The sequence below is a fragment of the Crinia signifera genome, chromosome 1 (assembly GCF_055691185.1).
Source record: "Crinia signifera chromosome 1, ASM5569118v1, whole genome shotgun sequence".
In the NCBI taxonomy this organism is placed as follows: Eukaryota; Metazoa; Chordata; class Amphibia; order Anura; family Myobatrachidae; genus Crinia; species Crinia signifera.
The window spans coordinates 128,294,725-128,308,483 of record NC_139217.1 but is presented as its reverse complement, the minus strand read 5'-3'; the positions used below and the strand labels follow the sequence as shown (position 1 = coordinate 128,308,483).

Below are 13,759 nucleotides of genomic sequence, written 5' to 3'. Positions count from 1 at the left end.
TGACTCATGACTCATGTCGACCAAATGACCCCGTTGACCTAACCCATGTCAACCTAATGACCCTATCGACCTAGTCTTGTCGACCTTACTGCATGTTGACCTAAAGTCATGTCGACCTATCTGCATGTCGACCTAGTGGTGTCGACCTACTTGACCGTGTCCCTTTTCTACATTCTGTCAATCACCTTGCGAATGCCATAGGTATAGAAAAAGTTGCAGAACTTTGTATCAGGATGGATTTGTGTATGCGTTCTGTGAACCGTACGCATGAGCAGCGTATCCATAATCGGCTGCTGTGCGAATTCGCAGCTGTGCGGTCAGGTTTGAATCAGGCCCTAAGTACATATATTAGCATGACGTTTTGCATTGTATAACTAGAGCTTTACTCACCATCACTGCAGACACTTAGCAAAATGCACTGTACCTGAGCCAGCACCATATGACAGAACTACACTACGAGCACGACAGGGAATATTTCATGTGGCGATTTGAACCCATTTATTGGTTGTAAACAGCAGACAAAACAGCAGCATAGGTTTATCACTACTTTTCTGTAACATTTAAGGGGTTCAATTTATATAGGATAAAAGTAACCAATATTAACCCTTTGAGTGCCAAGTGAATTTGTCAAAATAAGTGTAAAAATTGCCAAGCAAACATTTTTATTCATCCTAATGACCTGTAATGTTACCTTATATAGGATATATAATCCCTCTTTACACAACATTTTTTATTGAATTTATATAACAAATTTGAGCAACGTTGGCATTTTATGTGGATATTTTGCACATCTCTCACAGAGATGTTGGCACTCAAAGGGTTAAAAGTAGCTTAAAAATTAAGACTTTTCAAAGAAAACACCACACACAACATGCATTCATGTATACTGGATGAAATACAACATGAAACCAGGTCATAAATGATCCGCTTTCTACACTCCAGGTGGATATATCAGAATGTCCTAGAGCCAACACTTGTCACTTGTGCGCCAGCGCCCAGCACTGATCCAAGCATCTCATATAGGTAGAGACACCTGCCAGGAAGAGCATTATGGTTGCTGTTTAGCAGCAGCAGGTACAAAGGAACAGACTTTTTTTTATTTAATAAATGCAAATGACTAAACTAGTGGTTCTGAAACTCGGTCCTCACAACCCCACACAGTTCACGTTTTCCAGGTCACCTGACAAGTGCACTTATTACTGACTGAAACATTTTAAAAGACCCACAGGTGGAGCTAATTACTTCACTTTGAAACCTGCAAAACATGCACAGTGTGGGGTCCTGAAGACCGACTTTGAGAACCTGTGGACTAAACCAAAACAGAACAAAGTTTGCTAATAAAATAGTATTCAAAGTGCAGGTGCTCAAGTACATCAAATACTAGCTTTGGGGCAATGGAATTGTATATGATAATGTGGCGACGCATTCCCACTGACCTAATATATAGCAGTATAGACTTCTAGTTCACATGAAAACATATTTACAATATTTAGAAGTAAACAGGAAGTACAGTATTTCACTTTGGAACATAACAAGGACATGTTCTCAGATTACAATGTTTGCCATATCTGCGATAGTTGTTTTACAGAGGTTACATAATAACATTTACATTTTATACTTATTTAAGATAATATATTTATATTAAAAATCCCTCATAGTTTATTTAAAATAGTTTTGCACTCATGCCTGTATTATGGCGATGTGTCTTTAAAAACATTGGTTTAAAATCCATAAGATCCTTAGAAGAGATAGTGATTGGTAATTGTGCAATTTGGTTATTTTTCCAGCCAAGACATTAAACCTGTATCGTGGGACCGATTGTTTTTCGTAGCCTCTGCTTATACAGTAATGATGTTTTAGAACGTCTCTCGTTATCCTGAGATGGTAGAAATGTCATAGTCACTTGTAGAAGGTAACGCTCTTCCCATCATACGGAGATTTTTTGCATTAGTAATCCTTGCCATTATGGAAACAGGCTTTTCAAAGTACCTCACAAGGGCCGGCTCGGTCAGGAGAGAGGCAAGGAACTGTTCAAATGTAATGGTCCAGTCACCGTCCAGGCTACTACTGGCTGGCAAAGATGCTTGGTGATGACTGCGTACTAGAACAGTGTCATCACCAATGTCTTCGCATTGTAATTTGTCATCCTCATGTGACCCGGCACTCAGCACAGAGTAAGAGGACATAGAACTATCATCCTTTGTCTCATCATCTGATATAAGCATTGATGTACAGGCCCCATTGTCTCTAGGAGAAGAGTCTTCTAGTTTCACCTCCTCCATCTGATCAGAGTGAAGTTCTTCTGCAGGGTCACTGGGAAGAGGACTGTCCGAGAAGGCACCTGTCTGTGCATACTGGTAAGTTTGGACTGGCTTCTTCTCATCGGTCTGCCCTGCCGCCTTCTTGCAGTTGTTAGTGGGAGTTGTTTGTGTTCCCTCATTGGCTAAGAACTTGCCCACCTCACCAATCTGAAGCAGCAAACTGGTGACTGCTGCTGTGGCATGGTATAGTTCTTGCTCATAGGAGTCCTCACTGAACATATTATACATAGTCTTGCACAATTCAATAAACTGTTCCTATAAAGAGAAAGAAGACAGAACATTGTTGTTTATTACAATAAATATTGTGAATTATCCAGTCTTTATTCTAGTTGCTCATTAAAAATTGGTTTTCATTTAAGAAATCAAAGCCTGTTGGTTTTATTTTGGCTTTTGCAATTCTAAGAAATGTTTTACCATCTATTTTGCCCTATAATCAAATCAGCAAGTTAGAAAAATTCTCTGATTAGTGATGCATGCTGAAATAGGATCTCTTGTTCCAATCGGAGTAGCGGTTTGTGGCCTAATACTTTGGTCAGTAAATAACCTCTTGTTTGACTAACAAATTTGGGGAAATTTACTAAGATGGGAGTTCTATTTCACATAGGATGTTGCTATAGGCAACCAATCAGATACTATATATATTATCTTCTAGAAGATGCTAAATAAATAAGTTGATTCTGATTGGTTTCCCTATTCCCTATCCTTTATTTATATGGCGCCAATTACAGAGTACACATAATCAAAACAGGAAAACAGTAACTTACAGTTGAAGACAATACAGGACAAGTACAGGGTAAATGATTATAGGAACATCAGCCGATTGCTGCAACATAAGTATCAAGGTGGCAGCAAACAGCGTGCTTTGGTGCAGTCAAAGACTGCTGAAGTAAGAAAGGATAAGCACATGAGGTAAGAGGTCCCTGCACGTGAGAGCTTACATTCTAAAGAGGAGGGGAAGACAGACAGGGGTGACACCGCAGGGGAAGACAGGGCAAGGAACAGAAGGTTAGGAGGACAGTTTGCTGGGTTTGGTGAAGAAGGGGGTCTTAAGAGCCCGTTTGAAGTTCTGTATAGAAGTGCAGAGTCTGAGGGGGAGAGGTAGAGAATTCCAGAGTAAGGGAGCAGCACGTGAAAAATCTTGGAGGTAGGACTGGGAGGAAGATGAGTCGGGCTGCAGCATTGAGGATAGATTGGAGTGGAGAAAGGCATTTGTCAGGGGTACCAGTTAGGAGGAGATTTCAGTAGTCCAGTCTGGATATGATCAGTGAGTGGATAATGGTCTTAGCAACATCCCATGTGAAATAGAACTCCCATCTTAGTAAGTTTCCCCCATGGAGTGTTAACCCCTTGAGTGGTGGGTTTTGCTGGGGCAGGACAAACCTACCAGGGCAGGTTTGTCCTGCCCCAGCAAAACCCACCACAGATCATAGGAGCCAGCCCCACCTAACCTTCGCTCCGGTGTTTGTACGCCGGAGGCTGTGATCCCCTGCCAGTCACTGCAGTGAGTTCAGACGGCAGGCTGGAGGATGTTCACCGCGGCTCGGGAGGACTCGGGAGCCTGAACTCTCCCGAGTCCCCTGAGCCGCCCCGAACATCACTGAGCCTGCCGCCTACTTCATTGCTGTAAACTGCATGGCGGCTGGCGAAGAGGGGGTCAGGGGGGCTCTGGTGCGCTCTGGCGTACGATTGCCGGAGCAAAGGTAATGGGGGGGTTGGGAGGAGTGACAGGGTGGGGGCTCTAGAGGTAGTGCACACCTGGACACCACTGGCGCGCACCTATTCCACATTAGTGGTATGCCCAGAAACTTTCCGGGACAGCCCGCTGCGGCAGCGCAGCTGAGCCCGGAAAATTTCCAGGCATACCACCCAAGGGCTTAAAATGTTATTATATTACCTGGTTTAATTTAGGCAATTCTTTTGGATCCTTTTGCCTTGACCTGTTCTCTTGTGACCACATACGAAGATAATATTGATTGCTCTGACTTGTCTTTTTAACTAATAAAACAATCAACATGTAAAAGAGTGTTAAATGACAGTAACAATTATCACAGCATTACGTTCCCTACAACAAGTACAAGTACAACACAAACATGTGATGGTTGGGTGTTACCTTTAGCTGTTTTAAGACTGACTGCAACATAGCCTTCTTCTGGCGCTTTCTTGTTTGTCGGCTCAAGTGCAGCAACTTAATGATGACAACATATGACATTAAGAAACCATGGTAGATGTCTTGCTAAAGGACAACTAAAAAGGTATTTCACTGGTGGAGTTCTCCTGACTGCACTGGACTAAACATGCTTTATGTAAGTTAGGGCAACCTGCAGAGGCAGAACTCTGGGAGGCAATGGAGTCATCTGCCGCCGGGCTCCTGCTCCCAAGGGGGCACCTCTCTTCCCCATCAAGTTTGAATCAGTTAATTGAAAGCAGTTGATATTGCTAATATGGCTGACTCCCCCTTCTAACATCATTTTTGCAAGTATCACAGCCTGTATTAGATCCCATGACCTTACTGGAGACAGACACCTTCTTGATTGAGCTATTTGGGGCACCAATACTTATCTTGCCTCCGGGCAACTTGGATGAACTTACGCCACTGGCAACCTATACTAAGCCATGAAAAATATGCACATTTATTTTCATGCATGCACTGCGGCTGACCATTTATCAACGCATCAAATCATTGTTCTAAGAAGCATGGGCCTGATGTATTGTGGTGTGAGTCCAGCTCTGCGGGATGCCTTGAAACTGACTGTCCCTATAACGAAACCTCGCCCGGCATCCGGCACAGCCATTGGACTCGCACCGCAATACAGTATATCAGGATCCATGTTTTTAATGAAAGATGCTATCCTTCATTAGCTGTGACACATGCACAACACTGCAGACTACACGCTCTCGCTGTAAGCATCACCACACAGGGAAGTTGCAGGATAATCGTTACTGTCCCTGGTACAGATAAACTTCATAAGACATTATCTGGAGGAACAACAGATAGGGAAAATGTCAGCGTGTGCTTGCAGAACAAACCAAGAAACTACAGTGACAGCCTAAAACACAGCACTACCCACTGCTCCAGTACCCCTTCCAACAACTGAGGCTTAGGGGTAAATTTACTAAGGCACAGTTTGTCACACGCAAAGCTTTAAAAATACAGCAATATAAATAAATGATAAACCAGATGTGTTTAAAATTAAGTTCTATTCCTGTTTTGAAAGTAATTGTTCACAGCAGTTGATGACAGCAGCTTGGAAATCCTGCTCCTTAGGTCTTGCAGACCTAGAGGTTAGCTTTACCATTTCCCCAGTAGCCAGTGTGGTCTGTCCCTGTGTGGCCTAGTACTGTTCAAATGTGTGCTGCACTTGCCTTTAGACATTAAATAGCATTTTCTATAGCTTTTCTCCCTGCTGGCTATTCAGCGAGAATTCAGGTGCGATAGTCATGCATGCCCTGATTTCCACATTTGCCTTTCTTTTAAAAATGAGCTAACTCTTCTATAATGTATGTTCATGGATACTATATGCACTTGCTTTGTATTAGAGGCATAGTTACATATGACTTCCAACCTTGTTTTCCCTGGTCCTTATTGATTCTCTGTTCTTGACTGTATACTTACATCAATTGTGCAAGACATTACACAAATCTCAACTAATCCTTCATGTGTTGATGGTTTATTTAGTGTTCTGGTCTCCTACATAACCAAATCCAGCGATGCCCATCTCATAAAACACTATGGTCTATCACTACCACTGCCCTGTTTTGTGGATTGCTGTGCTTTTCTTCAGGAGTATAAAACAAATCAGTGGCGTAGCTACGTTTTGGGCCCATACCCACCCCCCGCCACCGCCGCCCCGTCAAGCACCCCCCCCCCCGGCCGCCCCGTCGCCTATGCTAACCCCCTCCCCCGCAGTCTTACCTATCACGCTGCGCTGGTCCCGGCGGCTCCGTTCTTCTGCTGAAGACCACCACAAAATGGCCGCCCCCATACAGCAGACAGTTTCAGAGAACAGTGTGCTATATGGGGGCGGCCATTTTGTGGTGGTCCTCATCAGAAGAACGGAGCCGCCGGGACCAGCGAGATACGTAAGTCTGCGGGGGATTGGGGGGGGGGGGTAATTATAGCACCGCAGCCCCCGGCGCCCCCACATGCACAGCGCCCCCCCGCGGTGGCGGGGGCTGCGGTGCTATAGTTACGCCCCTGAAACAAATGCTTTATATATAACAAATCTACTTGAACACATAAGACAGTTCCCCAGTATTCTGGAAAATAACCTGTTTTGCATGTAAGTGACGCCATAACTGCCACACCCTCTGCATTCTGCAGAAAAGAGTTAGCATGGTTTTGGTCATTTCATTCAACATTCTGTCATAGGGGGTTATTCTGGTTCTGGCAAATTTCTTCTTAGATGGACAAAACCATGTGTACTGCAGGTGGGGTAGATATAATTTGTGTAGAGAGAGTTATATGTGGGTGGGGTGTTACTTCAAAGTGAGATCTATATTGCAGTGTAAAAATAAAGCAGTCAGTATTTTCCCTGCACAGCAACAAAAAAACTCACCCAAATCTAGTTCTCTCTGCACATTTTACATCTGCCCCCCTGCAGTGCACATGGTTTTGTCCATCTAATAGATTGTAAGCTTGCAGCAGGGCCCTCTAACCTCCAAGTCTGTCTGTAAAGGCCCCCATACACTACGCGATTTGGCCCCGATTTTACCCGATTCTGGAGGATTGGGCCGAGAAATCGGGTGAAACTGGGCAAATTGTGTAGTGTATGACATCCGATCTGATCCGATGCGCGGTCCCGTGTACATCGGATCAGATCCGGATGTCGGACGGTCTGCACATAAGATTAATCATGTGCAGCCGTCCGGGGGAGTGACAGGAGCAGGCTGGGGGCGGGATCTGGTCCTGGGTACCTGTAGGTGCAGGCTGTAATCTGTATTGTGCACTGGGAGAGCCTCAGCCTCTTCAGATGTAGCGGCGCTGCGGCAGGCAGGGTCAGGTGCGGGGACCGCAGATCCAGAGAGACCGGGTGCACGGCGTGAGAATAGAAAGAAATCCCATTCAAAGGACTGGGCGGCCGCTGATTGGCTGAGTTCTCACCTACAGGTACCCAGGACCGGACCCCGCCCCCAGCCTGCTCCTGTCACTCCCCCGGCCGGTCCCCACTCCCATCCTGCCGGTCCCCCCCCCCCCCCCGCCTGCAGCTCCCCGGATTTTTCATGTGATAAAGGGCAACCGATTTATCACATGTAAAATATGGCACATCAAGTGCCAAATGTTATCAACTGCCGGGGAAGCTCAGGGTAAATCGGGGCTGACTTGTCCTTAGGACAAGTCGCCCTAGTGTATGGGGGCCTATACCCAGTTTGTTTTATCACTGTCTACTATTGTAAAGCGCAACGGAATCTGCTGCGCTATATAAGAAACTGCAAATAAATAAATAAAATCTAAGAAAGAATTTGCCAGAAGGAGTGAACCAGAATAAACCCCCCCCCCCATAATCCCATTTTCAGCTAGTAGATATAGAAATATATTTTGATGCTCTTTGCTGTGTGATCTCAAGTTAGTTTGTACATTATATATTGTCATTTCAAAATGTGTTTTCGGACATTTCTTTTTTTTCCCTTTTTCTTTCTTTACTTGGGGGAAATTTACAAAAATGTACTAAAATAGGAGTTCAATTTGGGATGTCACTATGGGCAGCCAATCAGAATCTACTTCTCATTTATTTAGCACCTTCTAGTACAGTGGTTCTCAACCTCGGTCCTCAGGACCCCCCAACAGTTCACATTTTCCAGGTCAGAATCACAAGTGAGGTAATTAGCCCCACTTGCGGATCTTTTAAAATGTGTCAGTGAATAATGAGTGCACCTGTGATCTGGAATCCGTGAACTGTTGGGGGGTGGGGGACCTGAGGTTGAGAACCACTGTTCTAGAAGATAAGAGATAGTACCTGATTGGTTGCCCATAGCAACATCCCATATGAAATAGAACTCCCATCTTAGTAAATGTCCCCCTTTGAATGAAGAGAGAACCAGATTTCACTGGCGGAATACTTGTATTCTGCTGCTCTGTATCCCATGACTTGTTGCAGAAAATACTTCAATGTCTGTTACAAGAACACAGAACAAGCTTTTCGAATCACCCTCGAGCAGACTAAAAAAAAAAATATGGCAATAGTATTTCAGGTGTGGTTTCCTAATAGCAGCTTATGTACTAGCTACAGAGCTGCATTACAAGGTACATGGGATCTACGCAGATGTTTGGCCTACCGTGGCTACACTCCGGAGCAATGTCTTCAAAGAAGTACTGAGTAGCTTCAAACGCAGAATCTGGCTCTTCTTGATCAGATGATAGATCTGGAAGGGGTAATGATGCAATATTAGTTATTGTTGTGTTGTGTCATGTCACACGGCTGCAGTGTGTAGATGTGGACGAAAGCACCTGTAAACTTAATTCAATGATAGATTTTATTCTTTAAGATTTGAACTGATGTTCTGCTTAATCCGTCTTTTTAAAGAACTTACCAGGCAGAATATGCATCCTGTATAACAGCTTTAGTTTTTCTGTCAGGTCACCGTGGCAGGCTGCACCTGCACACACAATAATCATTACCATTGCAGCAAGAATAAAAAAAATATATATATATAATGAATTGAACACATCTGGAAGTTGATAGGTTTACCATGACTATTTGGGTAACACATAGAACACATATGAGCACTGTATTGCTACTCTTTACATACACACCGGTCAGTTAGGAGGCCAGCAATACATAGAGACTGAGCCAATCGAGCCCCCTCCTCCACTCTCTGTGGGCGTGACTCTACAGAACCACACATGCAGTCGTGCTCTTGCTCTCTCTTCCCTTCACCACTTGGATTATTGTGCTGCGTGCATGCTGTGTGCTCAGTGGTCACACGCTGAATGGAGCTTACACAGCCATACACAAGCTATCTTAAAGGCCCCATACACTACAACGATATGTCTGACCCTGAAGTCGGATGGAATTTCCTTTGAACTCCCCAGGAGTGATTCCATCCGATTTTGTACTTTGGATAGATCTCACACGATTGATCGATTTTGCACGATTTTGACTGAAATTATGCAAACTAGTGTCTGGAGCCCTTAAAGCTTCGCACACATGGGGCGATATGTTCCCACGAGCAATATATTGCTCAGCAAGCATATCACCCAGTGTCCCATTTTCATCAGTGACCAACAATGGTCGCTGATGAAAACAAGGCACTCTGCCAGGGGAAGCCACTGGCCACAGGAGCATGCTCCTGTGACCAGCGACCACTACAGGGCTAGTCGTGTGTACCCCCTCCCACCACTGACAGGCTCATTATGTTATCATCCAAATTGTACTCTTGCCACTAGAGGTCAATCCTACTATACTGTATAACAGTGGTTTCCACACTTTGTGCCTGGATACAGATAGAGTACTCAATTAAAATATGGGCGCTTTACAAGGTAAGAAAGAAGGGACTTGTACTCCCCTGTTATAGTGGTGGATCCTGATGTCCTTCTTCTCTCCTATTTCTCGATCACGGATGGTATATGAAATGATAAGAGAGAAAAGAGGGCAATTGTCCTCGTGTAATACTGTTTGGTTAAGGTGTCGGTTAGGGTATTCAATATTAATGCCCCCCAGTATCACAATGGATCTATTATTTCGGGGATTGTCCCCCTTTACAAAACACTCACAATGTGTCAAGAATATAAAAGCATATTACACTATAACCAGTGTAACCCAATGTAAATAGTGGAAGATGATATAGCGGGGTTAATTTCCCCCTAATCCATTTACTCACTCCGATAGGATTTATAATCGCCTGTCAGGAGGGTCTTTTATTCCGCCGTCTCCTCCTCCGTTCCCCCTGATTGGCTGGTAGGTAAACCTTATGGGGTGGGTAGGAATTTCAGAAGAGGTACTAATTCTCGGTGGAGGCTCTCTCTGCTATATCTTCCACTGGAGACTAGCCAACTGTTCGGGACGAAATCATCTGGACTTGATTGGGAGCAGATAGAACGGGGCCCCATTCTTTGCTCTGCTCCCCCACGTAATAGCAACATTTCCAGGTCAGACCGGTCCCATACAAAGGCTACTCCAGTGTGGACTTTCATACAAAGTTTTGTTTTTATGTTTTATTCTCAATAATTCCTACCCACCCATAAGGTTTACCTACCAGCCAATCAGGGGGAACGGAGGAGGAGACGGCGGAATAAAAGACCCACCTGACAGGCGATTATAAATCCTATCGGAGTGAGTAAATGGATTAGAGGGAAATTAACCCCGCTATATCATCTTCCACTATTTACATTGGGTTACACTGGTTATAGTGTGATATGCTTTTATATTCTTGACACATTGTGAGTGTTTTGTAAAGGGGGACAATCCCCGAAATAATAGATCCATTGTGATACTGGGGAGCATTAATATTGAATACCCTAACCGACACCTTAACCAAACAGTATTACACGAGGACAATTGCCCTCTTTTCTCTCTTATCATTTCATATACCATCCGTGATCGAGAAATAGGAGAGAAGAAGGACATCAGGATCCACCACTATAACAGGGGAGTACAAGTCCCTTCTTTCTTAACTTGTAAAGCGCCCATATTTGAATTGAGTACTCTATCTGTATCCAAATCCATATCTAAGGGATACTTGGGTGGTATCCCTTTCCCAATAGAAATACAGGCAGCTTTCTGCGCGGATCAATAGAACCCCATCATTTGAAAATTACACTTTGTGCCTGTCTGGGGACCAAAAAAAATTAATTATTAGGTAAAACCAGTGCCGGAGGCAGACAATCATGAATCATGATATATGTGGACAATTAGAACCACAGCTATGTCCACCACCACATTCTGAACCTAAGGGGGACAGGCATGAATAGTATACTTCATTTAATATTTATTTGCCTTGAAAAAAATGCTGAAACTCTAGGGCACCTTAATTCAAGAAAGGAACCACTGCTTTAGAACATGAAAAATTGCAGTGTTAACTTTGACCACTAGAGGTCACTTGAATCTTTGATCCCACAACATTTTATAAATATCCATATCTATCGCAAATCAACAGCAAACACAATCCGAGCTTTAACCTCAAAAGTTGTAAAGATGTCAGGTATTTAATTTAGTTCACTATTACACAATATATCAAAGAATATATTAATTCATGGTAAACATTGAAAGCCATTCATCCACAGTAACATGTCGACCTAGACCAGGGTTGGGGAACCTCAGGCCCTGGGCCGTTCTGAGTGGCCCGCCCACCCGCCCGGCAGCTTTGCCGTGAGTCAAATACAGGGGAATTCTCGTGAGAGGTCCCCAGACCCATTTATTCTGTATGCTGCAGTGCCAGTATAAAAAGGATTTGACAATGAATTAAAGTTAGTTAGGTTAGTAAAAGCATAGATAGACAAAAAACATTATAAATGACAATTCACTGTATACAGATTTATAGATTTTTGTTTATTGATTTGTAAATGTCACATACCTTGTATAGAAATGTATCTTCTACATTTATATTGTAATGCTAGTTTATGGATACACGTTTTATACCCTCTTCTGCAAGTCTTAATAGATACTTATATTGTATTGGGATACGGTAATTTTGTCTACAGCAAGTTGGTCACCAAGCATAAGGTCGACATGGGGATAGGTCGACATGGTTTTAGGTCGATATGGGTCAAGGTCGACATGGTTCTAGGACGACAGGTCATTAGGTCGACATGTTCTAGGTTGACAGTTAAAATGTCGACATGGGGTTTTTCACTGTTTTTTGTCCGACATGTGCTGACAGGCGGTATTACATGTTCTACCATCCACTAGGGCATGGTAAGAGAATAAAATAATGTGATGAGCGCAGCGAGGCACCGTGCCCGAAGCATGGCAAGCGATGCAAGGGCATGCGGTGCACTTCAAACTGTGTCCATGCCGACTGTTGACATTCGGGTCAAAAAACAGTGAAAAACCCCACATGGACCTTTTGGCTGTCGACCTAGACCATGTTATTTATTTATTTATTTGCAGTTTCTTATATAGCGCAGCAGATTCCGTTGCGCTTTACAATAGTAGACAGTGATAAAACAAACTGGGTAACAGACAGACTTGGAGGTAGGAGGGCCCTGCTGCAAGCTTACAATCTATTAGGTATATAGGCGGGAAACACAAGGACAGGCATCAGTAATAGCATAGCAGTCCCAACAAGTTACAAGTCCAGAAGGGAAGCTATATAATACATAAGTGCCTCAGAGGATTATGCATGTAGAACTTAAATATGATAGGCTTGCCTGAAGAGGTGAGTTTTCAGGGAACGCTTGAAAGTTTGGAGGCTAGCGGAGAGTCTAATTGTGCATGGAAGGGCATTCCATAGGATGGGAGCAGCCCGATGAAAGTCCTGTAATAGTGAATGGGAGCTAGTGATCCGCTCAGATGAGAAACGCAAATCTTGTGCAGAGCGGAGTGGTCGAGATGGGAGATATTGTGTGATAAGTGCAGAGATATATGCTGGTGCAGTATGGTTAATAGCTTTATATGCAAGTAGAAGTGTTTTATATTGAATACGGTAATATACAGGCAACCAATGGAGGGACTGGCAGAGCGGATCAGCAGACGATGAGCGTCTTGCAAGGAAGATCAGCCTAGCAGCAGCATTTAAAATGGATTGCAGTGGTGAGAGTCTGTTCTTGGGAAGTCCAGTTAGGAGACTATTGCAATAATAAACACAGGATATAATGAGTGCATGGATAAGAGATTTAGTAGTGTCTTGTGTGAGATACGGTCGTATTTTGGATATGTTTTTTAGATGCATGTAACATGATTTGGAGACAGATTGAATGTTGACCTAATGCTTGTGTCGACCTAAAGCCATGTTGACCTAATGCTTGGTGACCAACTTGCTGTGTAGACCAAATGATCTCATTCCATTGTATTGTATGATATCTGTATTCGTCATCTTTTCTCAAATAAAAATGTTACTGTATTAAAAAAAAAAATTATATTAGTAAAGTAATATATGTTAAAAATAACTAAATATTATTTGAAATCACAATTCATCAGCAGGGTGATGAAACACTGTTTACAATTGTTGAAAAAGTATTCTCTCCAAAGTCATACTCACTTAGCCCAGAGACAAACTCTCGGAAGTTGATCAAGCAGTCCCCATTCTCATCTAGAAGCCTGAAAAGACGGACAGCCATGGTATCGGTGTGCGTACCACATGCCCATGGAAAGAGGAGGACAAACATGGTCTTGAATTGTTGGAAGTCTATACGGTATTGTTCAACATAAGGAAGGGCAAGGTCATGGCGTTCAATGAAGCTGTTGTTACCACCCCAGTAGCAGCTGGTCAGGTGCTCAGCCTGAAATAATGGATAGTTACATGGTCAATTACAAGGTAAAAATTAGCCTATAAGGGACAAG

At 43.4% G+C, this 13,759-nt stretch overlaps 1 protein-coding gene across 3 annotated transcripts in view; it reads right to left on the bottom strand.

Annotated features, from left to right (window-relative positions):
- Positions 1–469: 469 nt before the first annotated feature.
- The window catches only part of TBC1D9 (TBC1 domain family member 9), a 67,394-nt gene continuing 54,104 nt past the window's right edge, over positions 470–13,759 (bottom strand). For 2 of the 3 annotated variants that reach the window (XM_083173292.1, XM_083173283.1), the window contains exons 16-21: positions 13,458–13,698; positions 8,850–8,915; positions 8,595–8,681; positions 4,432–4,506; positions 4,216–4,316; positions 470–2,576 (exon numbers count right to left, since the gene is read on the bottom strand). In XM_083173292.1, coding sequence (XP_083029418.1) covers positions 1,872–2,576; positions 4,216–4,316; positions 4,432–4,506; positions 8,595–8,681; positions 8,850–8,915; positions 13,458–13,698 — 1,275 coding nt within the window. In that variant the 3' untranslated portion in view covers positions 470–1,871. The remainder of the gene's footprint in view (positions 2,577–4,215; positions 4,317–4,431; positions 4,507–8,594; positions 8,682–8,849; positions 8,916–13,457; positions 13,699–13,759) is intronic. The other variant, XM_083173301.1, reaches the window with a different exon arrangement.